Here is a 27,794-nt window from a genome sequence, read left to right as displayed (position 1 = left end):
TAGATAATTTAGCACAGACATCTTACAGCAGTGCACTTTAATGAACAAACTTTACAGTTTGCAAAAGACACGGGATTCTCCTGTAGGTCCCATTCACCTTTGTTTAATGTAATGTGTAATTAGTCCTGTACAACAAATCAATTTCATGTCCATAATCACTGTATGTAAATAAACAATGTTTGTAAATAAGATCATCAGCAAAAACAATAAAAGGTAAGTTATTTTTTCGAGCTTAGTATATTGCTTTCTCACACTCCACTTTTTATGCTAGTGCAAGTGTTTTTAAATACTATCTTTTTTGTAGATTTCTACATGTCCTTATGAAGAACTGGGTTATTAATCACAAAGCCATCACACTTTCAAAACAATACGATTTATCACTTTCAATAATGGGAATGCCATGAATAATGAGAATTAGCTTGTCTTTGTTCAATGACTAAGTATACAAGTTATTCCAGTTTGTTGTTGTGTTTTTACTTTGTCCATTCGTTATTGTGTTGTTTATGGCAGATGATAAATGATGGAAAACACGCAGTAGCAATTTGCAAATAGCAGTTTTAGCCCACTGAGTACTTCCCTTGTGCTAGTAACTCCTAGTTTTAAGTCACGATATATTGGCAGGTAAATAAATATGCTCAAAGAAAAGCAGTTTTCACTTTACACGATATGTCAAACATATCAACTTAGCAAGTTCCAAAAGAAAATTTTAAGTGTAAATTAAGTTGATATGTTAACATCATATAACAAATGTGCTACTTTGCGATTTCATTTCAACACCAACGCCCAAACGCCCCCGTGTCTACATTGAAATCGCCTGGAATTTCCTTCGGGAAAAAATGTCTCTTGAATGTTCTTGTTTTCCACTAAAAATTGATGCACCTCTCGTAACTTAGTGCAGAAATTCGCGGGCTCACAATGTGGTGAAGTTGAGAATGTCTAAAAGATAAGAGCAGCATCTTTGTAAGATTTTACAATGCTATTTATGTTGTCTGCATATAGAATAGGGCAAGTTAAAAACTCTTAAACAACCATCGGCTAAACGAAGTGGTCATCGTTATTCAATTATTAGCAATTACTTTTGAACAAGATTGTATGCAAATTGTCACAAAAAAGAACAACAGTTATATAAAGGGAAATTCTGGGTATCAGCTGACAGATTAATGATGAAGAAAATATTATACCTCAGTAAGAAGGTCTTCATCGGAAAGATTGGCAATAATTCTAGAGGTCTTGCGAGGAAAACATTCTTCAAAAGGTGTTATTCTTATTTCTCGGTTAAGAGAACAATACACTTGCCTCACTAACTGCAAAAAAAACATTCCTGTTCCATGTTGGATCACAATGGAATTTATCGTAGACCGCTGAAGATGGATGATTGGAGTGGTGTATTTTTCAAATATGCACGTATGCTCTACCTTATTGATTTCCATTGAAATCAATTCTAATTACAGATTATAACTAATGAATATTTATAAATACTAACAGTAAAGCGCGTGCACTGATTGGTCAATAGCTGAGTTTGCATTAGCCCGTGCAAATCATAGAGTTCTATATTAACTGGAGCAGCTATCTCTGTCACAGCTTTAAATGTCAGATGATGCCGAAAATGGAGAATTTTGTCCACTTCCGCTGATATTTACCAAAATTGACGGCTTTTCATAAGATTTTACTACCCCTGAAGATAACGTGTGTAATATGTGTATAATTAGCTTTGGGATTTAACAAACTTTATGATGAAAATAAAGGTAAAAAAATCAACAATTCATAACAGCGTTTAAACTGTGGTTCAGGGTTTATTGCTTCCCACGAGGAAAGCTTTTGATTTTTCTTGGCCAAGAATGCAGATGTGCGACGTTTTTTTCTTGCGTTGGCAGCGCCGACGCTAGGCGATTGTCACAAAAAATCGGCGACATAAATTTTAACGCGTTCTCATTAATAGTAAGCGCTCGCCGACGTTTTGCGATGAATGAGAACTAGGCTTAAACATTTTTGCTCGATGAAACATTATACAAAGGAAAAGTATTTCATAGGTTAGTTCTATGTTCATGACAGAGATGTTATTTTCTTCATTTTCGTTACTTTTTTCCATCCAAAGACTTTTTAAAGAGAACTAAAGCGTCTATTGTCAAGAACTTGCAGTAGACACTCCACTAAAATAACTTAATAAAGATATGACATGATTCTACAGAGAAACCAATGGATTTTATAGTTTGAAATTGTGCATTTGGAGTAAATTATCATTAATCCTAGTACCAATAACAATTTTCCAATGGTCTTTTCAGACGTCTACGAAAAATTGTTTGTACTGCACGATATTTACATACACTTATAGCAAGCTTATCCTCACTTCATGTTGTCAGCAAAATGATTAAATCAAACTTTGTTCAGCTTCGTAAATACTGTAAGAAGTTACTTTTTCTCAAATTAATCTATCCACAAAGTTGTGCAGAAGTCTTTCTTTGGGTCAGAAACTATTTTAAAAGGATTGGTAGATTTAGCTACGATGTCATACGTTGACAAAACATATGAATAGAAAACTATGTTGAATTTTATTAACAAAACAGAAAAAAATCATTGTTTATACTGTATTCGAAGTTCAAATCTATGTTTTTGACAACGGCCATACGGAGTTTGTCATTATTGTAGCTTTACAAGCAAACATCTCACCTTTGATAAACAAAATGTTCCTCTTTGTGGACACAACAATTGAAAAGTTTAAATTTTGGAAAATGTAAAAGGAATTTGAAGTTTCATGATTGTTTTTGAAACATTTTAAACATTTTACACATTTTAAACATTTTGAGCGTAGACACTAGGGGGAAGTCGAGAATATTTTTTCTGTAAAGTAGTGATTTCAATGAAAATAGTTCCAGTGATCGCTGTTTTTCTGGATCATCGTCCCAGTCCACTTAGCCACTCCACTTATTATAGAACTCTGTGGTGCAAAACGATCTGAGCTCAACCAATTAAACCAATTAAAAGAAGACATATCAATCATAAATACATGTAAGATGAAAAATTATAGCAATTTTTTTACATTTTCTGTTTCACACTATTGTTTTTTTTTCTATAAATGAAATGCTAGTTGTTATCATTAATAAGTTGTTTCTTATTGTTACATTGTTGTTGTTAAAATGCTATTTACGAGTGAAATGCAAAGAGACTTTTGGGAAAACTCGACCTTCGAGTTTTAGATTTTAAAGAGAGACGAACTTCCGGTCAGCCATGTTTGTTTCAATATAAAGAGACAAAATAACATCAGGGACATAAACGATATTGGAGGAGAAAAGAACACATTGAGAAAAATGTCTAAATTAATTCACATAGATAAAGAAGTATCTTTCACTGAACTTTACTTTACCTGTTTCTTAGCGTACAAAGCCGCATGACGTAATGTTTCATCTGGTATTTGGCATTGAAACTGCTCAAAAACTGGGGAAATCTTACCAGTTGATACATCCATCCCTAATAATTAGAAGATGAATTTTGCAAACTTAAACCGCTCTACTAGAAAACAAATATTCGTTTGCAGTTGATTTAGAAATCGAAATAAAAAAGGTGTGCTCTTACCCTTGGCTTTTAAAGTCTAACTATAAAATGAGTCTTACGGTAATGCTTTGCGCGCTTGTGTTTACTTCTATTAATGAATTCCGCTATCGAATACAGAGTTGCATAAACAATCACCCACAATATTGCAAAAGATCGGAATTTAAATAAGATCCAGACTTGACTGTGCCGCGTTAGGAAGAAGAAGAAGATTTAAACTATTACGTATCACCAATTCAACAACCTTATCATGAAGAACACGGTGTAGTGCAAACTGTTACAAACAAACTCGACCCACGTACAAGCCTTTGCACATCGATCGACAAACAAGCTCAAGAATTGCGTTCTAGCTAATCAAATATAAATAAATCCTTATTTAATTCATTTCTTGGCCGACCATCAATTTATCAGACTTAGAAATCGAGGAAGACATATCGCTGCACTGACAACCTAATTTGCCGACATTTTAGGGTGCCCCGAAAGTGGCTGCATGTGCATGGCTAAGCGCGCAAAGACTCATTCTTTAAACTACAAATTTTGAAACTGGCAAACGGTGTACCTACCTAATCCGTAGATTTTGGGAACATGTTGACCTTTAAGGATTGTATCATTTGCAGCTGTGAAAACAAAACAAATGATTACTTTGCAATGATTGCTGTATATATGCACCTTAATGTTAATAAACTAAGGAATATAACTTTTGAACACACAACCCACAGGTGCATGAACTTTGAACATACAACTCACAGGTGCATGAACTTTTGAACATACAACCCACAGGTGCATGAACTTTTGAACACACAACCCACAGGTGCATGAACTATTGAACATACAACCCACAGGTGCATGAACTTTTGAACACACAACCCACAGGTGCATGAACTTTTGAACATACAACCCACAGGTGCATGAACTTTTGAACATACAACCCACAGGTGCATGAACTTTTGAACATACAACCCACAGGTGCAAGAACTTTTGAACATACAACCCACAGGTGCATGAACTTTGAACATACAACCCACAGGTGCATGAACTTTTGAACATACAACCCACAGGTGCATGAACTTTTGAACATACAACCCACAGGTGCATGAACTTTTGAACATACAACCCACAGGTGCATGAACTTTTGAACACACAACCCACAGGTGCATGAACTTTTGAACATACAACCCACAGGTGCATGAACTTTTGAACATACAACCCACAGGTGCATGAAATTTTGAACATACAACCCACAGGTGCATGAACTTTTGAACATACAACCCACAGGTGCATGAACTTTTGAACATACAACCCACAGGTGCATGAACTTTTGAACATACAACCCACAGGTGCATGAACTTTTGAACATACAACCCACAGGTGCATGAAATTTTGAACATACAACCCACAGGTGCATGAACTTTTGAACATACAACCCACAGGTGCATGAACTTTTGAACATACAACCCACAGGTGCATGAACTTTGAACATACAACCCACAGGTGCATGAACTTTGAACATACAACCCACAGGTGCATGAACTTTGCAAACTACGTGCACATGTCGAATACGTATCTTTGTCACGAACATGTAGATGCAACAATTTTTTTCTTCCTGAAATTAAACATTAAACATTTAAACGCCCGTTCACACGATCCGATTTTGTCGGATGTAAAAAAACGGATAGTGTGAACATGTTTAAAGTGAGCCTCCTACAGTCAGATCCGTCATTCTCAAAAACCGGATGGAAATAGAACTTGCTCTATTTTCATCGGACAAGATAAAAGGAGGCCGAATAGCCTCAAACTTTTTACTCTCTATACCTCCCAAATTTGATTGCCACAAGAAATTAGGTTTGAAAAAGACTTGAAAACAAGAATAAGAAATACACAAATATATCGATGAATGTAATAGATAACACATATTGCTACTTTCAAGACAATAAATATATAAGGGAATATAAATGTCAACAAAATTATCCGACCGTATGAACAAGCAATCAAAAGTCAGAACCGAAACAATCGGATCGTCTAAACGGGCCTTAACACCAACAGCAATTAAAATCTGCACAAAATACACTCATGCAAGAGTTTAGCACAGTGTTCATTGACAAGGCTTTGAATTTTTCCACAAGTAATCGATTTCTAAAGGTCTCCTTGTTTTTTATATACCCCTTATGCTTTGTAACAAAATGATAAATAAATAAATCTATAAATAATATGCATACGTAAAACGTTTATATAATTGGGTCTTATCATTGTGAGGACGGGTTGATTGACGCACTTTGAAATTGGCAATCGGTAACAGCTATACTCTTAATATACAGTATATGTAACAATAATAACTTTTATACAGCAGAGTTGTCATTTGGCAACAGTAACGAAACAAATTGAAGATTAGTTCAAGAAAAAATTCGCTGTTAACGCTTGGGGTTAAGATTGAAAAGAGTAATGTGAAAAAGCATTCAAAACATTACATTTAACTAGAGATTTATATTTTGATTTAGATTTTAGAAATCAAGAGAATTAATTAATAGAGTTTATTGAAGCAAAAAGATAAAGGAGTCAGGTAAACTTCCTGCAAAAAAATGCAACTTATGAGGTGAGGCGCTAGTCCAGTTTCGAAAAAAGCACCCGACATAGCTACATGCTATAAATGCTAGAGTGATGCCAATTTTGGTTAACAACAGTACCAGCACAAAAGAGGCATGCATGGCATGCCCTTTACCAGTATTTCTTTATCTCTAAAATAGTTTAAAAAAAGCACTACTAGCTAATATATGTAGCTATAATTAACTGCACTTACCACAAACACAAGCACACACTAACTCGACGTCAACTGAAAAATTCATTACAACACCTGAAATAAGTATATGAATTAAGTGAATAACTTGAATGTGTTTGTAACAAACCAAACAAGTTGCTATAACAAGGACGAACAGACTAAAGGTTTGATCAAAAGGATAGACTAATGGCATGGTTAGCTTGTTGCGAAAACAAATCTGAACATATTACAGAGTTTATGTAGTGGTTAGGGTACTCGCGTGATTTGTTTCTAGGCCTTCCATTTTAATCATAAAAACAGTTAGAATTGCCAAAAAACACAAATGAGTCAGCATAAAAGTAGCCCATAATGCAGCGAAAAAGTCAGTTGGACAATAAACGATCATCGAGTTTGCCAGCACATATTGAAAATTATATAAAGCACATAACTGTCTTTTTGTTGAGCTCGTTGCTATGGAACGCAGTGAAATTGAAAATTAACAACACTACAATCAGAAGTCAGTCTACGGTTAGATAAATTATATATAGCCACTATAGTTTCTAATACGAAAAAAAAATTTTTTTGCATTATTATTTCCTATGCAAAATGCTCAATTATTTGCATTGGTATTTCCTATTCTTTGCACTGGTATTTACTAAAAATTGCACTGCTGTAAACTTACCAGAATTAATATATTTTTTATGCGTATTATTACAGATATTAATCGACTTTTGGTTGGTTGATTGTAGTGCAGTTTGTATGTATTTGCATTGCGAAAATATGTAGTTGCACTGTAAAAAAATGTAACTTGATTGTCTGAAAAGCAGCGAAAGCCAAACAAGCTACAATTATATTTAAAAAAAAGGCAGTTGTAAGAAGCTAAAAAAGATTTCCATATTTGCAATCGGGTTAAATTAAAGTATTAGATAAAAATTCAAAGAATAAAAGCACAACAGCAAGTACTGTTTTTTTTGAATGATTATAAAAATTGAGAAGCGCAAAAAGGCTTTTTAAACCGTTGGAGAGTTACCTACGCAGTGAGACAGATGTAGACGGCGTTGTGCAAAACATCTCAAAATATATTATGGGCAAGTTAAATAGAATAGTTTCTTGTGAATTACGGCAAAACATACACTTTCAAGTAGCTAACTCACTAGCGCTCAATTATCCGTAATTGTACTCGAAACTATATCACAGAATAAGAATATACAGAAGAGTCACTCGTGTCGGAACCTCTGATGTTTTTGTCGTCGTGCATGTCGTGCCGCGCATGGTGGCCGCCATTATTCCAGCCAGATGAGTAGGGTTTTTGACTTTTTCCAAACCTTTAAAATAATCCGAAGCCATTTCTTAAGTCAAAATATACTTGAATTCATTATTCAGTATTGACGTCATGTAATTTTATTGGTTGTGTAAAAAAGTGAGAAATGCTAATCATCTGGCTGAAATAATGGCCGACATGAGGACGCGTTGTACACCTTCTGTATAATCATTATTCTGTGACTATACCATTATTTATTGTAATTAATTAATTTTGTCTAACAAAGGATGGGCAGTGAACTCTATGAAAAGACTGGAACGATAACTCCAATACAGAAGCCATATGACAAAATGAAGCCAATACGGAGTGATTTTTTGTAGGAAAAAATACGCGTGTTGTGTTCGTGGATTACCACGAATATATAAAATACGCCTACATGGCAATGTTTTCACAATATGTTGTGTGAGTTTTACTTTTAAAAAACATTGAATATGTAGTGTTTTTAAAGTGCATATAAAACTTATAGGATTTTAGTATAGTTTGAAAGAGCAGTACTCGAAAACTACAAATTTAAAAAAAAACAAATGAATTGAGATCAAAGCTTTCTTCGCAATTGCAGTTTAAAAGTCCAGATTTTCAATACATTTTTTCCCAATGGGGTCTGGTATCTAGTACATGTTGTGACGTCATGTAAGGAACACAGTCGCGTAGGCTCCATTAAAAACAAGTTATTTGCTTTTTAAAATAATCAATAGTTTTGCCGATATTTCGAATTTTGCGTCGTTTTTTTTTCAAAATGTCCCCATCTTTTCGGAAACATCATCTTCAGATTCATCAGAAAAAGCAAATTATGATATAGAGTGGGAGGACAGTCTTTTAACGGTGTCTGTCCTTGCAACTTGGTATATTGCCTTGCAAATACATGGGCATTTGGCATGATGTGCAATAAAAGAAAGTAGCTTGTTAAATTATTATAATGTTCAGGAAGCGATTACTTACATGTCGTCACCCGACCGCGCAGGCCCAGTCCTTTAGCGGTAAAACCAGACTTAAAATGGTATATTTTTGCAACCTTTGATAGACTGTACAGCGCAAAATATTTGTCTGATTTAAAGTTTAAAGTGCATATAAACCACGTAAGGTTTATATGCACTTTAAACTTTACGATTATTATGTAAAAAGCTTTAATGACATATTCATTTTTCTGAAAAAATAAGCTGTGACAAACGGAATACAGCAACGAACAGTCATTTGAAGATGTTGACGATTATTGTTTTGTCGGAAAATGTTTACATGACTCGAGAGCTTTAGTTTTCTGTTAAAACGCTGATTTTTCTGACAAACAGCTAACATTGATCGAAATTATTGTAAAGGTAAGATATACGCGTAAAAATGACATTTCATTGCTTGTTTTTTCATCAAATTCCTCGTAGACAATGAGGAAAACAATGTTTTGAAAACATTACGGCTTACTTTTTCGCCGAACGTGCCTTCTTTCATCCGAAACATCCCCATTCAGCAAAGGTCTAAAATTTACATATTCTTAGAAAGCCATCAGCTATTTTTGCCCTCTGGTAAAATAAAGCTTGATTTAGCTCAACAAACGAAAGAACAAAACGTATACTAAATTATACAATACATTTGTTTTAATTGTATTACCGTGAAAATATTGTTATAAATGAGTCGGAGTAAATTACATCTTTCTGAAAGTATTTTTTGCAACTTAATTCAAGCTTTTCACGCAGTTGCTTCAAAAACAATGAAATATTTTATTTTGGTCACGTTTATCACATGCGTGGAAAGACTGGAAACGATACTGCCAACTTTAGCTTGAAACTTCCGAGTGAATGTATCCCTCGATTTATATTTAGTTGAATGGAGCTGAGGCAATCCTCGGGTCAAGTGCCCTGTAATTCTGCATGTTGTTACTCCGTCGCTCCAATTTTAGGCAATCATAAAACATTACGAAGAATAGGATAATTGTCACGTCTTATGTAAACTTCATAAAATACATAATGCTGTTCTCCTAATCCTCCTAACTAGTGCCGCAGTCTGTGAACTTTGAGAAGACAGAGCAATAAATACACGAAATACTACATCCAACACTCCTAGCTTAAATTAACATATACATATTAACATCAATAATAACACATCACAGTTAATATAGTTTTGGAAATCTTTGCAGGCAGGCTCCATTTCAGGGAATTGCTCACCAACATCGTTTGGCAAAGTAAACTTTTCCACCAAAGATAACTAAAACTCTGATTAAATACATCAAAGCTCGCAAAAAGGTTAAAGACATTGAGAGTTTCAAATTACATTTCACTGGTTTGCACTTTGCAGTAGCGGATCCATCTCAAGGCAAAATATATTATAACCGCTAATTTTAAATTTAAAATACCTTTATAACAAAGTCAATGGTTATAAATTTCTATAAAGAATAAAAAATTAGCCAATCGATGCGTTGAAGTAGCTAATTTATTTTGCATATAACTAAAACTGCCCTTGCTGGTTTGTGCATAAAAAGCAACAATTCAAGCAATGCAGGTGAACGGCACTTCTTACAAATCAAGTTTTGATCAAAAAATTATTGTACAACTTGACTGTATCCTTTACCTTTTACGTTGATCTTGATTTTGAGCAAGGGCTTCGAGCGACCCGATCATGTCTATTAACGCCTGTTTCGTGCTCGCACCATCTAAATGGGTTAAACTACAATCTCCTGTACCTGAACAAAAAAAAGTAAGTAAGGCAAAACTTCCAAATAATATATTAAAATTAAACATTGACACAGTAAGCAACATAATTTTAAATGTATAACGACAACTTGCAATTGTTCATAAACTCCGACCGCTTGCGATAAACTGACACATTGCTTCAGAATTGAATTTTTTAATTTTCAAGTATTGCAAATTAGAATTTTAGTGCTAAAGGCCGCTTGCTCGGATGATAATCAGACAGAACTACGATTTGAACGGTGGAAACTTTCTTCAATGAGTGAGGCGAATGTGCCCTAATTTCATAGCAAATAAACCCACATAATCGCTAACTTTCAACCTCAATCTGAACTCTGAAATGGTCATTATACGACACAAGTTTAAATGAAAGAGGCATGATCAAGTTTAGAAAGGACAGTTGATACTTGTACGACCTCAATAAAAATTAAGGCACCTACTGAAAAAATGATGCCAAAGTCAATAAATTTTGAATACCTCTATATCTTCCCTTAGAGTAAAACCTAGCTAATACGTAGGTTAGCCCCTTTATTCAATATGGTACAGCTTTTCATAAATGCTATTAGCTTTGTGTTTTTTTGGATAAGTTAACGTGAAATAAAACAGCATGAAAATAACAAAAAAACATTAAGAAAAGAAATACGCTCAGTTGTGAAAACTTGTGCATGGCTGCTGCAACCCTTTGGTTAGTTTACACGGAGTTAAACGACAATAGCATTATTGGAGTTTGGCATGTTCAGCCGTATTAAGTTCCTTTAAAATCCATTGTTTTCTACGGATTAAGACATTCATAAATGAATTCGTTAAAAATGCAAGAGGCAATATAGATAAGAAGACAGAACATGTGGCGAATTACCTTCATGACGGATCACAACAATCTGACAAGTTGTAGCGCTATCCGAACAAATGACGTCGATCAAGTCTAAAAGGAAGGAAAAGGGACTGAATGCGAGAAGCAATTGCGGTGCTAAATTTTATGAACGGTATTCTATACTTTTCGACATGCTGAATTCGTATTTCTTTGTTCTTACTCACCAAAACCCGCAATTTTGACGATGAAGACCGTTTTCCGTTTTTTTGATTAGGCGACCTTTTTACATGAAGTACACTAGATAACACTGTTATTTTGAGCCGAGTCGTGGGCTCACAGTTTATTTAGAGAGGTACACAAAGCGAAAGACAATTTTCTTGTAAGAAAGATGATACAAGTCACTTTACATAAATCATGCGTGACTGACACGAACTCTTTCAACCAATCAAAAACTTTCTTGGATGGTTACTAACACGAACAATCAATTCATGTTTCATGATTTACTTATATTTTTCATTGCAACATGTGACATTGTATTGCCAATTTTGGGTGGATTTTGTTGTGCTATTTGGCAATTGTTATATAAAACAAAAATATAACCAAACATTGTTCTCGCTCAAGTAGCCCGATTGAGTGCGTGATAGGCGTCGTGTTTCAAAACAGTCAGACAGAGCTGAATATATGAACGACCCCCTCCTTTAACCCTTTAACTAGCGTCCAAGCTTCGTTCCTGTAAACAGACTTGACAGAGCCTTTATAACTTTGTTCTGGTTTTTTGTTAAGATAGACGTATAGCAGCAATTCTGTTTTTACACGTAAGAAATTCTAAAACCAACTCAACGCAACTAGGTCTAGTTCACTTGACCATTCAACAAAACAGAGCATCATGGGTAATCAGGATTATATATGTTGACATAATATGGGAACTATTAGAAAATATATGCTTGATATTCAAGAAATCGCAAATAATACCATCACCGAATCTTAAAAAGTTTTAACGGATTATAAATCAGATTAAAAGTATGTATTCAATTCTGTAGGAATGGCAGTTTTGCTTGATTAAACGCTCAAAACCGTATACTCAATGAGCCCCCAATATATGTTGTATAAAACACTAAGCTTTAAAGTTGACGACTGTTTTTCACTTTTTCATTCCTCCGATCACGTCCCTTCCTTTCTTGACTATCTGAACCAACAACACCCAAATATCAAAATTCACAGCTGAAGTCGAACAAAACAGAAAACTATCATTTCTTGACATTGACATCTCTCGTACAAATGGAAAATTCACCACTTTCGTCTACCGTAAACATACTGTCACTGGCCTCTTCACTAACTTCCACAGCTTCATCCTACTTACTTACAAACTTTCACTAGTCTCCTGCTTACTACACCGCATCTTCAACCTTTGTTCTACTTACAAAAATTTCCACACACAACTCGAATTTACCAGAAAGTCACTCACCAAAAAACGGTTATCCTTCACGTTTAATTGACCAAATCACACGTCGCTTCCTTTACAACACCTTTGCCCCCAAACCACTTGTCTTGACTGCTCATAAAATGCCCATCTTTTTTTGTCTTCCTTTCACCGGCATGCACTCCCTTCAAATTCGCACACAAATCAATAACCTTTGTGCTGCAGCCTTCCCACATATATCCATTAAATTTGTTTTCTGCCCTTCCCAAAGTATCTCTTCTTTCTACCCCTTTAAGGACAAAATTCCCAAACCTCTGAGATCTGGTGTAGTCTATTTATTCAAGTGTCGAAGCTGCAACGCCTCGTATGTGGGTCAAACCACACGTCATCTACACACCAGATTTTCGGAGCACTTGGGAATATCACCCCTTACAGGCAACCAAGTTTCCCACCCTGCGTTATCAAGCATTCTTGTTCACATTAACGCAACTGGACACACACCCAACTTAGACGCTTTTAAAATAATCTCCTCTTCCAACAATTCTTATGAACTCTCCATTCATGAGAGCCTTCTAATCAATAAATACTAGCCTTCACTTAATGTGCAAGGAAATTCCATTCCACTTAACCTCTTTTAATTTCACTTTTAATTCTTAACTTCCCTATCATGTAATACATTTGACACCTCCTCTTTTGTAGTAATTTACTTTTTGTAAATATAATATCTTGTGTTAACATCTTATTAATTAATTATTACTTGTCTGAAGATGTCTAGAGTAAAGACGAAACGTCACAATATATTCAATTTTACAACTTTTGGTCTATTTCTAAGGCTCTAATTAAAACATTAGATTTCATAAATGCATCAATAATGAATAAAACTACAAAATAAAATCAGGAGTTTATTACTCTTGACTTTAAAACAGAAGACACTGACTGTATATAGAATTGACATAAAACAATTAATGTAAATAAACTTTGACTTTTAAAATATGGAAATCAAATTTGAGGATTTTCTCAAATGTGGTTTTTGTCATAGCAAATTATTAAAATAGTCAATAACTGGCACTTATATTTTGGTGACAAATTTTCTCAAACATATATCTGCATTTTACCTTAGGATGTGCAATGAAATGGCAAAGTTTATGAAAACATACTCAGGCTAACAAAAGTTTGAACTAGTTTCGATTTTCTAGTCTTGTCACAAAATAGCACACATTATTTGTGACTGCTGGGGACCCATCCATAAAGGAACAGGGCACCCTAGTTTAAAGTTAAGCCCTGGTGTCACTAATAAACATACACTTAAACATGATCAATGACATAATATACTGCCGCATGTGAGATTCCATTTTTTTCAAGATTTTCAGCAATATAAGCAATATACTATATGCAAATATAATGAAATCCTGACCCAATTAGCACAGGTGTACATTTCATGGGTAAGCATCTTGTTTAAATTGAATCAAAGACAAATGTTAACTTTCACTTTATCAACCAAGACTAAAATCAATGGTGGCTGTGCCGATTTTCTGAATTTTTACTCACCATCATTGAAGGCAACTGTTCCATACTCTCGTTGCCCAATGTACAAAATCTTTTTTCCATCAAATTTTGTGGGTTCTTTCAGAGCAAAACCTTTTGATGTTTTCTGAAGCAAAAATTTTATTATCAACTTTTAATGATAAAATTAACTCATGACCAAATTTTGAAAGTTTATAGTAAATATTTTGGTAGATCATAGCACAGGCTGTAGCACACTATAGATAAAAATTATACCTTTCATTGTAGATAATATTATGCAAGTAATAAATATACAATACAAAAGCATATCAAGACACTGTTTACTGTTTTGAAATGATTTTTCATGAAACTAAAAGAGGCATTTACCACATAAAACTCAAATCACAAACTAAAAAACAGATTCAAACTCCTCGACAACATTTTCGATTGGTAAATGTTCCATGCATGACTGTTATTGGAAGTTATACTAAAGTCAAGATGTTCATTGGCTTGTAATTAATCACCCACTCAACAGACAAAGATCAATGCAAATTGCTTTTTTAGAGAGAATACTCTAGTTTGAATTAGATTTCATTCAGTGGCTAATTGTACCTGAAACATGCACACCTTTTTTATTAAAATCTGTTTCCTTTTGCTTTTGGCGAGAAGAATTTTTGGAAGCATGCTTTATTAAACACATATCACAATTGACTTTACTTATTTGTTTGAAACACTATGATTTTAATTCATAGTAAAATTCGCACCCCTTTTATACCCTATTTGGGTTAAGAGTGCACCCTTAGCACCCTTGCCCTAAGTCCCCCTGAATTGAAGACAAAGCATATGTTTTACACAAAACATGTCAACATGCACTAACAATATTATCGTTTTTAAATGTTTTCAGACATCCAGTATTCTTTATAAAGGAAATTACATTAGCACAAATACATTTAAAGGCTACAGAAGGCAGCTGAAATATTGATAAATAAATTCTTTGTGTATTCACTTGTCGTTTTTGTACGTGGTTGAATAACTAGGACGAAGAAATGAGAAGAATTTCAAAAGTCTTGGGAATTTCAATAGCACGATTTAAAGCAAAAAGTTCAGTCAATTGACTCAATTCTACGAACTATCAGTAAACAAAAACGTACGTTAAATACAGATGAAAGTAGAACTGTGGAACACAATTTCATTTTACCTCAAGTTGAGGAAAGCTTTCCATAAACTTCTCCAAACTTTTAATGTTATCATGTTGAACTTTTCTTCGACCAACAAACAACGGCATGTTACATTTACAACAAACTTACAAATTACCATTGCATCAACAAATTTTGCATGTACGTCATCACGAATATTTGACACTCAAACATCAGATGACCGAGGACGAAATTAGACTGCGATCAGGTTTAAATTTTAAAATCAGAGTTAGAGCAATAATACCCATGCAATACCTAATAATGATATAGACACTGATTATAGCCACATATAGCCAATCTTGAAAATGGATGATGAAATTCAGCCATGCAGTGCCTACTTGAAAACCTTTACTGCTTTTATTATTCTGGTTTTCGTTTGCTTTGTTCTCATATAGTCGCCCGAGTCGTTTCAGTCGTGCCAAAATTTCACAGACGACCCATGCCACGGTATGAGAACATTTCAAAGAGACTGGGATGACCTCAAATGACTCCCGACTGGAAACGATCAGGGTCACTTGCTATATCCGGACGATCGAAACGACCATTGAGAAATGCAAGTGACCTTTTATGGGGCAAACGATTTTAGAAGCAAAATAACTTGCGAAAGACTTAGCTAAACAGCATATATGCTTTTTAAATGTTTCGCGCAAAAATTAAGCAGTCTCTCAGGCGCTAGTACTAAAATATGAGAAGAACTTAGCTTGAGTCGTCCCAGTGGTTTTGAAAACAACGAAAAGAATGGAACGACTCGGACGACTCAAGCGACTTAATGAAAGTTTAATTGCTGGTGTAATTCATCCACTCAAACAGAAATATTGTTAAAATCTTTTGAGTATATTACAGAAGATATGTACAATATAAAGACATTATGGGGTGTATTTACTTAACCTGACCGTTTAATACAGTAATTGAAGAATTAAGTTTGGGACGTTGGAATACGGTGCTGCTTGCTCAATACAGGTTCTCTTGTATTTCACAGAATAGATGCATAGAGTGGTTTCACTCCACTGTACAACTTGCTGCTGTATATTTAATTAGATTACACTTCAGCGATCTATGCCCTCCTATTGGCCAAATAAAACAATTGACTGGCTGCCTTTATGCTAATAACAAGCTTAATAAGATATGCGCTACACAAAAAATTTCTATAGAGTGGCACTACTGTTTGTGTCTATGCTGTGGACTATTTCGTAAAGAGTTCAGTTTAGTCCAATTAGAATGGCTTCAAATCGGAGAACGCTGATATTTTGAAAGATTTTGAAACACAAGTTCAAAGAGCAAAATGGTTCAAAGACGAATTGGAAAAGCAAGAGGTGGACGCAAAGATTTAATAAAATTGGAGAATATAACTCATGGAGCAAAACATTTCCAAATGACGAAGTGCCGGTGAAAACTTTATTTAGGTTCGAAAATCTGCCATTAAGTGCTGAAAAGTTTGCCGAAATATTGCATCCCTCGAAACTCGATATTCGATTAAAGTGGGACAAAGCATTCACTGGTAAATAATTAATAACATCAAATTTTCGCATTTTTAGACTGCAATCTGGGTGATTTTGATTTATCCCAACCCGAGAAATTGGTTACCCTGCTAGAATGCCACAAGCAGAAGTACAGCTTGTATGTCATGGGATTATTTTCACCGAAAATAGGTGGAACATACTTCTTTATTGATACATATTACCGCTTACGGAGTGTGTTTACATTAACTATGAATCACAAACATAATTACGTCCGTGGCATACTTATTCAAATTTCAACCTAACTAATAGCAAAGCAAAACAAAAAAAAACAAAGCATAAAAAAAAAATAAAAAAAAAGCAAAGCATTCACTAAACCAAAGCATTCACTGGTAAATAATTAATAACATCAAATTTTCGCGTTTTTAGACTGCAGTCTGGGTGATTTTGATTTATCCAACGAGAAGTGGATTACCCTGCTAGAATGCCACAAGCAGAAGTACAGTTGTCACGGGATTATTTTACGAAAATAGGTGGAACATACTTCTTTATTGATCCACATCACGCTTGAGTGTGTTTACATTAACTATGAATCACAAACATAATTACGTCCGTGGCATACTTATTCAAATTTCAACCTAATTACAATACCAGCAACTGGAGCTTCTCGAGTGTTGTGTTTGTTTTGTTATTTTTAAAATTACTGAGTTACGGAGTTTAGATTAAAAGAAATCAGATATTATAAAACGAAATATAATTTGTTTCGTGAGTTTTTTCATTATTGTTTGAGAAAAACTCATTAGGATCATAAATTATAGTTATATCTTAGCCTTATCATGCACTTGATTATTCAAATAGCACGAAAGTCATATTGGCTGGCTATACGCCATTTGTTGTGTTGAGTGCTATGTTTTCATGACAAGTACGTTTAATCCCGCGGTATACACGCACGTCTCTCTATAAATTAAGACGTTCATTAAATTTCAGGCACAGAGAAGTTGGAAACCTTATCAGATGAATCAGCAATTGTTTTACGGTTGTACCTTCGCATGCTCACTTCGCGTGATATGGTTTGCACTTGTCAACGGCAAAGGAAATCGATTGGTTTTGGAAGGAAAGCTTTGCAATATTTGTCAATAATGCCACGCATGCGTTAAAGCCACTTGGAGGAGATGGTATGATTCGGGCTAATGGTGGAAATTTTACATTGCTGTACAAGATAAAGAGGAGCCTGAAGTGAAATGCGAAGTTTTTGGTTTGACGAATAACAACTATAATGGTTGGTTGCCTCAAAAAAATGAATGGTTTGTTTCGCCAAGGGCGTCGAAAGTTTTCTATGCATTTAGAGAAAGCGTAATTCAAGGTTATAAGAATTATTTCAGCTCCTAATCTTACTGTAAAACACATGCTAACATATATTTCAGTGGTGCTTTGTTAGTTTATATATGAAATTACAAGGTCCACCCTTTCTAAATTTAGAGATATTGTGAAAAAAAAGTGGCTATATATTTTTACAGAAATGGCACTTTCTAAACAATCATACCAGGGCTTGCTAAAACTGTAATTTGGTAGTTCATTCTCTACAAATAGTCATTTAGCTTTTCAGTTTATGTGATATCTTTTTATAAAAGTATCACTTTCTTGTAATAACATATTTTCTGCATTTTTTCACAAGACACATAAAAAAGTTTCTCATCTGCAAATAATTTCCTTGCTACATCTTCTTTCAATTTTTTCACTCCTCCAACGTAATATAACAGTTGGTGATAAAAAATGATAATTTAATGTTAGTATTAATAAGTCAGTGTTTCCACATTGCAGGAATTGTTTTGCAAAAAAATTTACTACAAGAAAACAAAAAAATTGGAAATCCAGCGAGACTTACCTTAAGTCGAAGTTTGATTATAATTCTACTAGTCATTAGCGAGGAGTGGAGGAGTTTTAGGAGAGAGAGCACTGCGCATGAATTAACCAGTAATTAGAGCACGAATATTGGTACTATGGCTGGAGTAGAGAAGAAGAGACTGGGACACGTATGAGTGGGCCTACACAACTCTCTACCTCTCGCTAAGGACAAACAGAATTATAATCAAACTTCTACTTGGTAAGCTCGTAATCAGGGGTGTATTGGGGCACGAGGGTTCAGCACCCTAGTTATAATTCAATGTTTCAATGTCTAGTTGGCGGTTTGTTCCCCTTCATCATTCTTCAAGATTACATAATTTGGACATTTGAACCGCTCATTGCAAGCGATTTAATCATCCAACAAATAATAATAATCTATAGTAAAAACCACGATAGCAATGAATTTTGGAGCGCATTGTACTTATACACCGCACACCCTAAAAATTCTTTCGTCGTGAAGCTAGAAGCATTCTCTTGCGATTGTATCTCTCAAATGGTGTCACGAAAATTTTTGAATAAATCCTTTCTTAATAATACAACTGCTTCCTACACTTAATCTTGTTAAAGCTAATACGTAGCAGTTTGTCAATGCATCATAAGAGAAGCTTCTTGCAATTTTTCATAGCAGAATGTGATATAATTTGTATGTCAAACTCGTGAAGTGGGACTGTTCCATATGGCCGCCTTTCGACTTCAAATTTAATTAGTAATGCGCGATCCATGTAATATTGCAACAACCTGATCGTTTTTGACCGTGTATGATTCATGTTCGTTTCATTAGTAAAAAACACGAAGGCAATTGAAATCAAGCCCAAACGTAAATCAAACTTTTTTCATATCATTGTTTATCAATTTTGGAATTCCAACTGCATGGATTGTATTCATAAGCTTTTCGTTCAAGATTTTATCATGTAACGTACACGTATAAATTATAACTTGTCCTCGTCATCTTGCATCGAGATTTAACTGTAACGCCTTAAAGAGAGAAATTGCTATGGTAAATGGACTGAAACAAAATAAAAAGCATGAAACGCAAGATAAAACCGTGAAAAAAGGACCAACCAGAGAAAACCAAGAAAAAACTAAGAAAAATCAAGAGTTCTGAAAAGAATTGTTTTAGAATAAGAGCACTAACAGGAAAGTTCTAAAAAGAATTGCTTTAGAAATTTAAGCTGGCTACCATAACCGACCATTCACGGACCATACCTTGCTACATTGCAGAGCATAAATGGGATAGATCTTGGGTCAATTTTAAACGTCGCATTTTACATGCGCCGAGTGCATTAAAGAGAAATGAAAATGAGATAGAATGCCTCATTATCTTTTGTTTTAATTGCATTCGGCTCATGTAAAATGTGATTTGAAACATCAGAGTCGCATGCAGATGATTGAATGAATTGCGGACACAATGAGAAGAAAAATGAAAACGATTAAGGACAATGACAAAAAATCGCAATTATAACTGATGATTCGACTTCTTTATCAAAGAAAACATGTCCGATTATTTAAATACGTGTAGTAATTTTTGATGTTTCTTGAGAACATTCCTTGAAATCCATGAAATAGAAGGTCAAGATGCAGAATCTATCGTCAAGCGTATTTTACGACGCTGTAAGAGTACGAGTTTGACAAGGATTACTTATAAAAGAATCTCGTTGCATTTACAAGCGATGGAGCCTCTGTCATGTTTGGAGTAGAAAGCGGCTTTAAGGCAGGCTGAAGAGAAATTCCCGGCCTTAGTTTTGTGGCAATGTCAAAATCACCACCTAGAGCTGGTTATCTTAGACGCAATAGAGTCAATAAATGGCTTCTATCCAATACAAGCATTTTTCGATAAAATATATTCGATGTACTCCTATTCTTTTAATGAGACAGCCACAGATCTTGACTTATAGCTGAAGAAAACTGGCAAAATGTTTACTGTTCGTTGAATTACCTAGGTCTCTATTAGCCTGTATCACATACTATATATTTGTAAATATAGTCAGCTAATAAGCGGCAGCTTGTTGGTCACGTGGATTTCCCAACAAAAGATGGGACGCATTCTGGTTGGTCGTTCATAATTATGCCGATGCTGTTTCTTAATCTCCTAGCTATTTTATGAGAGACTACAGTCGGACATGGCCGGCAAATGTGTCTTGAAACAATTTGAACTGCAAAGTTAAAACATTTCATTTCGGTGGAAATGTCAATAGCTCATTTTAATGTATACTTTTTAATATTTAATGTTTAATTTTGAATTACGTGTATATTTTGTAGTCATATGAGCAGGGGCGGATCTAGGATTTTTCAAACTTCAGTCATAAAACGTCGGAGGCGCTCCGCACCTGGGGGTCTGAGGCATTCTCCTCTGAGAAATTTTGAATTTCAGAGCCTTGAAAATGCCATGTTCAGCGTTTTAGAGCAATACGAAATGTATTTTGTTGGCATCGTTTTTGCGTAAAAACAACACATTTTGCTTACGTATTTTCAAAAAAAAAATATATGAAGTAAACAATACTTGAATGTTTTGCCAAATATCTAGCTTCGTTATCATGCCAAATATATGGCTCATTAGCATGTCTAGGAACGTAAAACTTATTTTACAATAATGCTATTCAAAAACAGATATAGTCTTTAAAAATGTCTACCAAGTTTTCATGCATAGACCCCGTAGAGACCCCCATTCAAACCTCTATGTAATGAGTTAAGTAGAAATTTGGTACTACAAGTGACAGTTCATAGATATAGAAAAGCTCAGACTTCAAACCATGCAAGTTTATTGTAACCCTTTACCCATCTCCACATCAGTGCCAGCAAATTCACCTTTTGAGAAAAAACTCAAAATTTTTTTCTGCCAAAGATTAAGCAAAAGTTATCAGAGTGAAAATTGGCAGTTAAGGACAGCTTAATGCCATAAATGTTTATTAGGCATTTCACTAGACTATTATTTTCTGTAAGTATATGCAAGGTGTGCTATATAGCAATCACTAGTAGCATTGTATCTGCAAATACAAACAGAATGTAACCAACATGTCTTTAATTATATAATTATATGAATGTTAAAATTGGTTCATGTGTCATGCTTACTGGTTATGATAAATATTTTGTCATATTATCAAAGCTCGTTTGAATGTAAATCTGAAATAATTTAGTTTAGAAATTATAAGGATCATCAGAAAAATTACCTAATGATCATGAAAAATACTTTGCTGTTTTGCCAAATTTCAAGGTTTATCTGCATACATAGGAAGACATTTTTACTTTATAGAAAATGCTTTTCATACATCAATAGCGCTTTAGAATTTATGGCAAACAATCTGGTATGAGCCGTAGATTAACACACCTTTACATCTCTACATGAGGTGTTCAGTTAGAAAAGGGGACAATATGTGACATGGGACAACATTTCATGTATGTGAAATACTCATGTTTAATACCATTCCAGTCAAATTGTCAAAATAAAAAGCTTCATGGATCAGAAGACTCAAAATCACAGATATAGTAAACAGCTTCTCATGTAATCAATGTTATTTTTCTCAAATCTTAAACAATATGTAGTATAACTGTCCAATGATTGAATGATCAATGATCATAAACTAAAAAGCCCAAAACATTTGTTTATGATAAAATAAATAATAGTATGGCGCCTTATGGCTACAGATTTCTGTCCATTGAACATTAAACTTTTAAAGGCCCGTTCACACGATGCGATTTTGTCGGATGTAAAAAAACGGATAGTGTGAACATGTTTAAAGTGAGCCCTCTACAGTTAGATCCATCAGTCTCAAAAACCGAATGGAAATAGAACTTGCTCTATTTTCATCGGACAAGATAAAAGGAGGCCGATTAGCCTCAAACTTTTTACTCTCTATACTTTCCAGATTTGATTGCCACAAGAAATTAGATTTGAAAAAGACTTGAAAACAAGAATAAAAAAATACCAAATATATCGATGATGTAATAGATAACACATATTGCTGCTTTCAAGACTATAAACATATAAGCGAATATAAATGTCAACAAAATTATCCGACCGTAAGAACAAGCAACCAAAAGTCGGAACCGAAACAATCGGATCGTGTACACAGGCCTTAACACCAACAGCAATTAAAATCTGCACAAAATGCACTCATGCAAGAGTTTAGCACAGTGTTCATGGACAAGGCTTTGAATTTTTCCACAATTAATCGATTTCTAAAGTCTCCCATTTTTATATACCCATTATGCTTTGTAACAAAATGATAAATAAATAAATCTATAAATATATACGTAAACGTTTATATAATTGTTTTATCATTGTGAGGACGGGTTGATTGACGCACTTTGAAATTGGCAATCGGCAATCTACAACTATACTCTTTATATACAGTATATATAACAATAATAACTTTTATACAGCAGAGTTGTCATTTGGCAACAGTAACGAAACAAATTAAAGATTAGTTCAAGAAAAAATTCGCTGTAAACGCTTGGGGTTAAGATTGAAAAGAGTAATGTGAAAAAGCATTCAAAACATTACATTTAACTAGAGATTTATATTTTGATTTAGATTTTAGAAATCAAGAGAATTAATTGATAGAGTTTATTGAAGCGAAAAGATAATGGGGTCAGTAAACTTCCTGTAGAAATGCAACTTATGAGGTGAGGCGCTAATCCAGTTTCGAAAAAAGCACCCAACATAGCTACATGCTATAAATGCTGGAGTGATGCCAATTTTGGTTAACAACAGTACCACCACAAAAGAGGCATGCATGGCATGCCCTTTACCAGTATTTCTTTATCTCTAAAATAGTTGAAAAACAGCACTACTAGCTAATATATGTAGCTATAATTAACTGCACTTACCACAAACACAAGCACACACTAAATCGACGTCAACTGAAAAATTCATTACAACACCTGAAATAAGTATATGAAATAAGTGAATAACTTGAATCTGTTTTTAACAAACCAAACGAGTTGCTATAACAAGGACGAACAGACGAAAGGCTTGATCAAAAGGATAGACTAATGGCATGGATTGCTTGTTGCGAAAACAAATATGAACATATTACAGAGTTTATGTAGTGGTTAGAGTTACTCGCGTGATTTGTTTCTAGGCCTTCAATTTTAAGGCCTGTCCATAATGCAATGAAAAAGTCAGTTATGAAGGACAATAAATGATCATCAAGTTTAGCCAGCACATATTGAAAATTATATAAAGCACATAACTGTCTTTTTTGTTGAGCTCGTTGCTATGGAACGCAGTGAATTTGAAAATTAACAACACTACAATCAGAAGTCAGTCTACGGTTAGATAAATTATAAATAGCCACTATAGTTTTTAATTCAAAAAAAATTTTTGGCATTATTATTTCCTATGTAAAATGTTCAATTATTTGCATTGGTATTTCCTATTCTTTGCACTGGTATTTACTAAAAATTGCACTGCACCTTACCAGAATTAATATATTTTCATGTATTATTACAGATATTAATCGACTTTTGGTTGGTTGATTGTAGTGCAGTTTGTATGTATTTGCATTGTGAAAATATGTAATTGCACTGTAAAAAAATGTAACTTCATTGTCTGAAAAGCAGCGAAAGCCAAACAAGCTACAATTATATTTAAAAACATGGCAGCAGTTAAGTAGCTAAAAAGATTTATATTTGCAATCGGGTTAAATTAAAGTATTAGAAAAAAATTCAAAGAATAAAACCACAACAACAAGTACTGTTGTTTTTGTTGAATGATTATAAAATCGAGAAGCGCAAAGAGGCTTTTAAACCGTTAGAGAGTTAGCTACGGGTGAGACAGATGTAGACGGCGTCGTGCAAAAACATCTCAAAATATATTATGGGCAAGTTAAATAGAATAGTTTCTTGTGAATTACAGCAAAACATAAACTCGTAACTTTCTAAAGAGTGAAGACTGTGAATAGCACTCGTCTTTCAAACTCGCTATATTTCGTTGCAATTTTCAAGCAGCTAACTCACTAGCGCTCAATTATCCGTAATTGTACTCGTAACTATATCACAGAATAAGAATATACAGAAGAGTCACTCATGGAATCTCTGATGTTTTTTGTCGTCGTGCATGTCGTGCCGCATGGTGGCCGCCATTATTCCAGCCAGATGATTAGGGTTTTGACTTTTCCAAACCTTTAAAATGATCCGAAGTCATTTCTTAAGTTAAACTATACTTGTAGTCATTATTCAGTATTGACGTCATGTAATTTTATTGGTTGTAAACAAGTGAAATGCTAATCATCTGGCTGGAATAATGGCCGACATGAGGACGCGTTGTACACCTTCTGTATAATCATTATTCTGTGACTATACGTTATTTATTATCATTAATTAACCTTGTCTAACAAAGGATGGGCAGTGAACTCTATGAAAAGACTGGAACGATAACTCGAATAAAGAAGCCATATGACAAAATGAAGCCAATACGGAGTGATTTTTGTAGGAAAAAATACGCGTGTTGTGTTCGTGGATTACCACGAATATATAAAATACGCCTACATGGCAATGTTTTCACAATATTGTGTGAGTTTTACTTTTAAAACATTGAATACGTAGTGTTTTAAAAGTGCATATAAAACTTATAGGATTTTAGTAGTTTGAAAGAGCAGTACTCGAAAACTAAATTTAAAAACAAATGAATTGAGATTAAAGCTTTCTTCGCAATTGCAGTTTAAAAGTCCAGATTTTCAATACATTTTTCCCCCAATGGGGTCTGGTATCTAGTACATGTTGTGACGTCATGTAAGGAACACAGTCGCGTAGGCTCTATTAAAAACAAGTTATTTGCTTTTTAAAATAATCAAGAGTTTTGCCGATATTTCGAATTTTGCGTCGTTTTTTTTTCAAAATGTCCCCATCTTTTCGGAAACATCATCTTCAGATTCATCAGAAAATGCAAATTATGATATAGAGTGGTAGGACAGTCTTTTACCGGTGTCTGTCCTTGCAACTTGGTATATCGCCTTGCAAATACATGGGCATTTGGCATGATGTGCAATAGTAAAGAAAGTAGCTTGTTAAATTATTATAATGTTCAGGAAGCGATTACTTACATGTCGTCACCCGACCGCGCAGGCCCAGTCCTTTAGCGGTAAAACCAAGGGCTTAAAATGGTATATTTTTGCAACTTTGATAGACTGTACAGCGCAAAATATTTGTCTGGTTACATCAAAATTTTGGAGTATCGCTTTTGACACCACGTACATTGGATAGTGTAAAAGCCACGTAAGGTTTATATGCACTTTAAACTTTACGATTGTTATGTAGAAGAAGCTTTAATGACATATTCATTTTTCTGAAAAAATAAGCTGTGAAAAACGGAATACAGCAACGAACAGTCATTTGAAGATGTTGACGATTATTGTTTTTAGTCGGAAAATGTTTACATGACTCGAGAGCTTTAGTTTTCGGTGAAAATGCTGATTTTTTCTGACATACAGCTAACAATGATCGAAATTATTGTAAAGGTAAGACATACGTAAAAATGACATTTCATTGTCTGTTTTTTCATCAAATTCCTCGTAGACAATGAGAAAAACAATGTTTTGAAAACATTACGGCTTACTTTTTCGCCGAACGTGCCTTCTTTCATCCGAAACATCCCCATTCAGCAAAGGTCTATAATTTACATATTCTTAGAAAGCCATCAGCTATTTTTGCCTTCTGGTAAAACAAAGCTTGATTTAGCTCAACAAACGAAAGAACAAAACTTAAACTAAATCATACAATAACCAGAAGAATTTGAGCAATTTTATTGGTCGAGAGCTATGATCAAAAAGAGGGCATACGCACGGAAATGACGTCACAGAAAATTTCATGTTTATAAAAACAAACACAAATGGCGGATGTATTTGAAAACTTATCGCAATACCTCCTTGAATGGGAAACCAAAGATATTCACGAAGACCCAGTCCCGGCGGCTCGTAGCCACTTTTTTAGTTTTTATCACAATTGACGTCATACCCGTGTATCTATAACTGTATCGACAACGGTTAAATGTTATCTATTTGTTAAATCGTTCATTGCTTTTCATATGGAAAATGAACTAGACCGCGCGTCTGTATGGCATCCAGGAGCCTGGATCATACCTAAAAATAAGCATCATGCTTCGCTTCAAAGATGGCGACGAAGTTATCGTTCCAGTTATTTAATGAGTTCACTGAGGATAGGTCCCCCAGGTAACAACTTCGAAATATCATGGACATAGCAAGTAGTAACCGTACAAGTCCATGTTTTTGCTCGTAACGCATAACAGTAGTAATTTGCAAAAGGGTTTTTTATAAGGCAAGAAAGAACATTTGACTCAATACTACTACGTTGCACTAAAATAACGCAAACAGTGGAATATTAGTGAGATGAAGGTACATGAATGTAAGAAAGTGCCTTGCACACATTAACGTTATGCAACCTACTCAATATCTTCATAAAGAGGTTTTCTGACATTCTGCGACTGTCCAAAAATCCACCAACGATGTGTAGCTGAAACCTATAACACCAAGGCGTCATTTAATGTATTTTTACACTCATGCGCAAAGCAAATATTAACCTTGTAGGATAGTCTGCACTTTTCCACGCAAAGTAGTAAGGTCATATCCCTCTCCTAATCCTCCTAACTAGTGCCGCAGTCTGTGAACTTTGAGATGACAAAGCAATAAATACACGAAACACTACATCCAATAATCCTAGCTTAAATTAACATATACATATTAACATCTATAATAACACATCATAGTTAATATAGTTTTGGAAATCTTTGCAGGCAGGCTCCATTTCAAGGAAATGCTCACCAACACCGTTTGGCAAAGTAAACTTTTACACGAGAGCTAACTAAAACTCTGATTAAATACATCAAAGCTCGCAAAAAGGTTAAAGAGATTGAGAGTTTTAAATTACATTCACTGGTTTGCACTTTGCAGTAGCGGATCCATCTCAAGACAAAATGTATTATAACCGCTAATTTTAAATTTAAAATACCTTTATAACAAAGTCAATGGTCATAAATTTCTATAAGGAATAAAAAATTAGCCAATCTATGCGTTGAAGTAGCTAATTTATTTTGAATATAACTAAAACTGCCCTTGCTGGTTTGTGCATAAAAGCAACAATTCAAGTAATGCAGGTGAACGGCACTTCTTACAAATCAAGTTTTGATCAAAAAATATTTTACAACTTGGCTGTATCCTTTACCTTTTACGTTGACTCTATTTTGAGCAAGGGC

General features: G+C 34.4%; 1 protein-coding gene across 5 annotated transcripts; it reads right to left on the bottom strand.

Annotated features, from left to right (window-relative positions):
• Nucleotides 1–27,794, bottom strand: LOC124448447 (protein N-terminal asparagine amidohydrolase-like). Of its 5 annotated transcripts, XM_046999464.1 has the most exons (9): nucleotides 15,227–15,339; nucleotides 14,074–14,176; nucleotides 11,151–11,216; nucleotides 10,176–10,287; nucleotides 6,341–6,394; nucleotides 4,110–4,163; nucleotides 3,362–3,465; nucleotides 1,182–1,304; nucleotides 1–936 (listed from the first exon to the last, which is right to left on the bottom strand). In XM_046999464.1, the coding sequence occupies exons 5-9, from the start codon at nucleotides 6,384–6,386 to the stop codon at nucleotides 766–768; spliced, it is 498 nt and encodes a 165-aa protein (XP_046855420.1). In that variant the 5' UTR covers nucleotides 6,387–6,394; nucleotides 10,176–10,287; nucleotides 11,151–11,216; nucleotides 14,074–14,176; nucleotides 15,227–15,339; the 3' UTR covers nucleotides 1–765. The 5 variants fall into 5 exon arrangements, 4 of the variants coding, with proteins under 4 accessions (XP_046855420.1, XP_046855419.1, XP_046855418.1 ...); XM_046999463.1 differs by lacking the exons at nucleotides 10,176–10,287; nucleotides 11,151–11,216; nucleotides 14,074–14,176; nucleotides 15,227–15,339 and adding exons at nucleotides 26,989–27,062; nucleotides 27,764–27,794; XM_046999462.1 differs by lacking the exons at nucleotides 10,176–10,287; nucleotides 11,151–11,216; nucleotides 14,074–14,176; nucleotides 15,227–15,339 and adding exons at nucleotides 26,989–27,062; nucleotides 27,123–27,495.

This window comes from Xenia sp. Carnegie-2017, unplaced genomic scaffold (assembly GCF_021976095.1).
Source record: "Xenia sp. Carnegie-2017 unplaced genomic scaffold, XeniaSp_v1 HiC_scaffold_23, whole genome shotgun sequence".
Classification (NCBI taxonomy): Eukaryota; Metazoa; Cnidaria; class Anthozoa; order Malacalcyonacea; family Xeniidae; genus Xenia; species Xenia sp. Carnegie-2017.
Note: the sequence above shows the minus strand (reverse complement) of the source record. Positions and strands in the feature narration are given on the sequence as shown.

Excerpts from the sequence above, each read along its gene's own strand:
- LOC124448447 (XM_046999463.1), bottom strand. The coding sequence starts at position 27,019 with ATGTCAGAAAACCTCTTTATGAAGATATTGA. Across the intron at positions 3,466-4,109 it reads TCCCAAAATCTACGGATTAG|GGATGGATGTATCAACTGGT; the intron begins GTAGGTACACCG and ends TCTAATTATTAG. Across the intron at positions 937-1,181 it reads ATGAAGACCTTCTTACTGAG|ACATTCTCAACTTCACCACA; the intron begins GTATAATATTTT and ends CTTATCTTTTAG.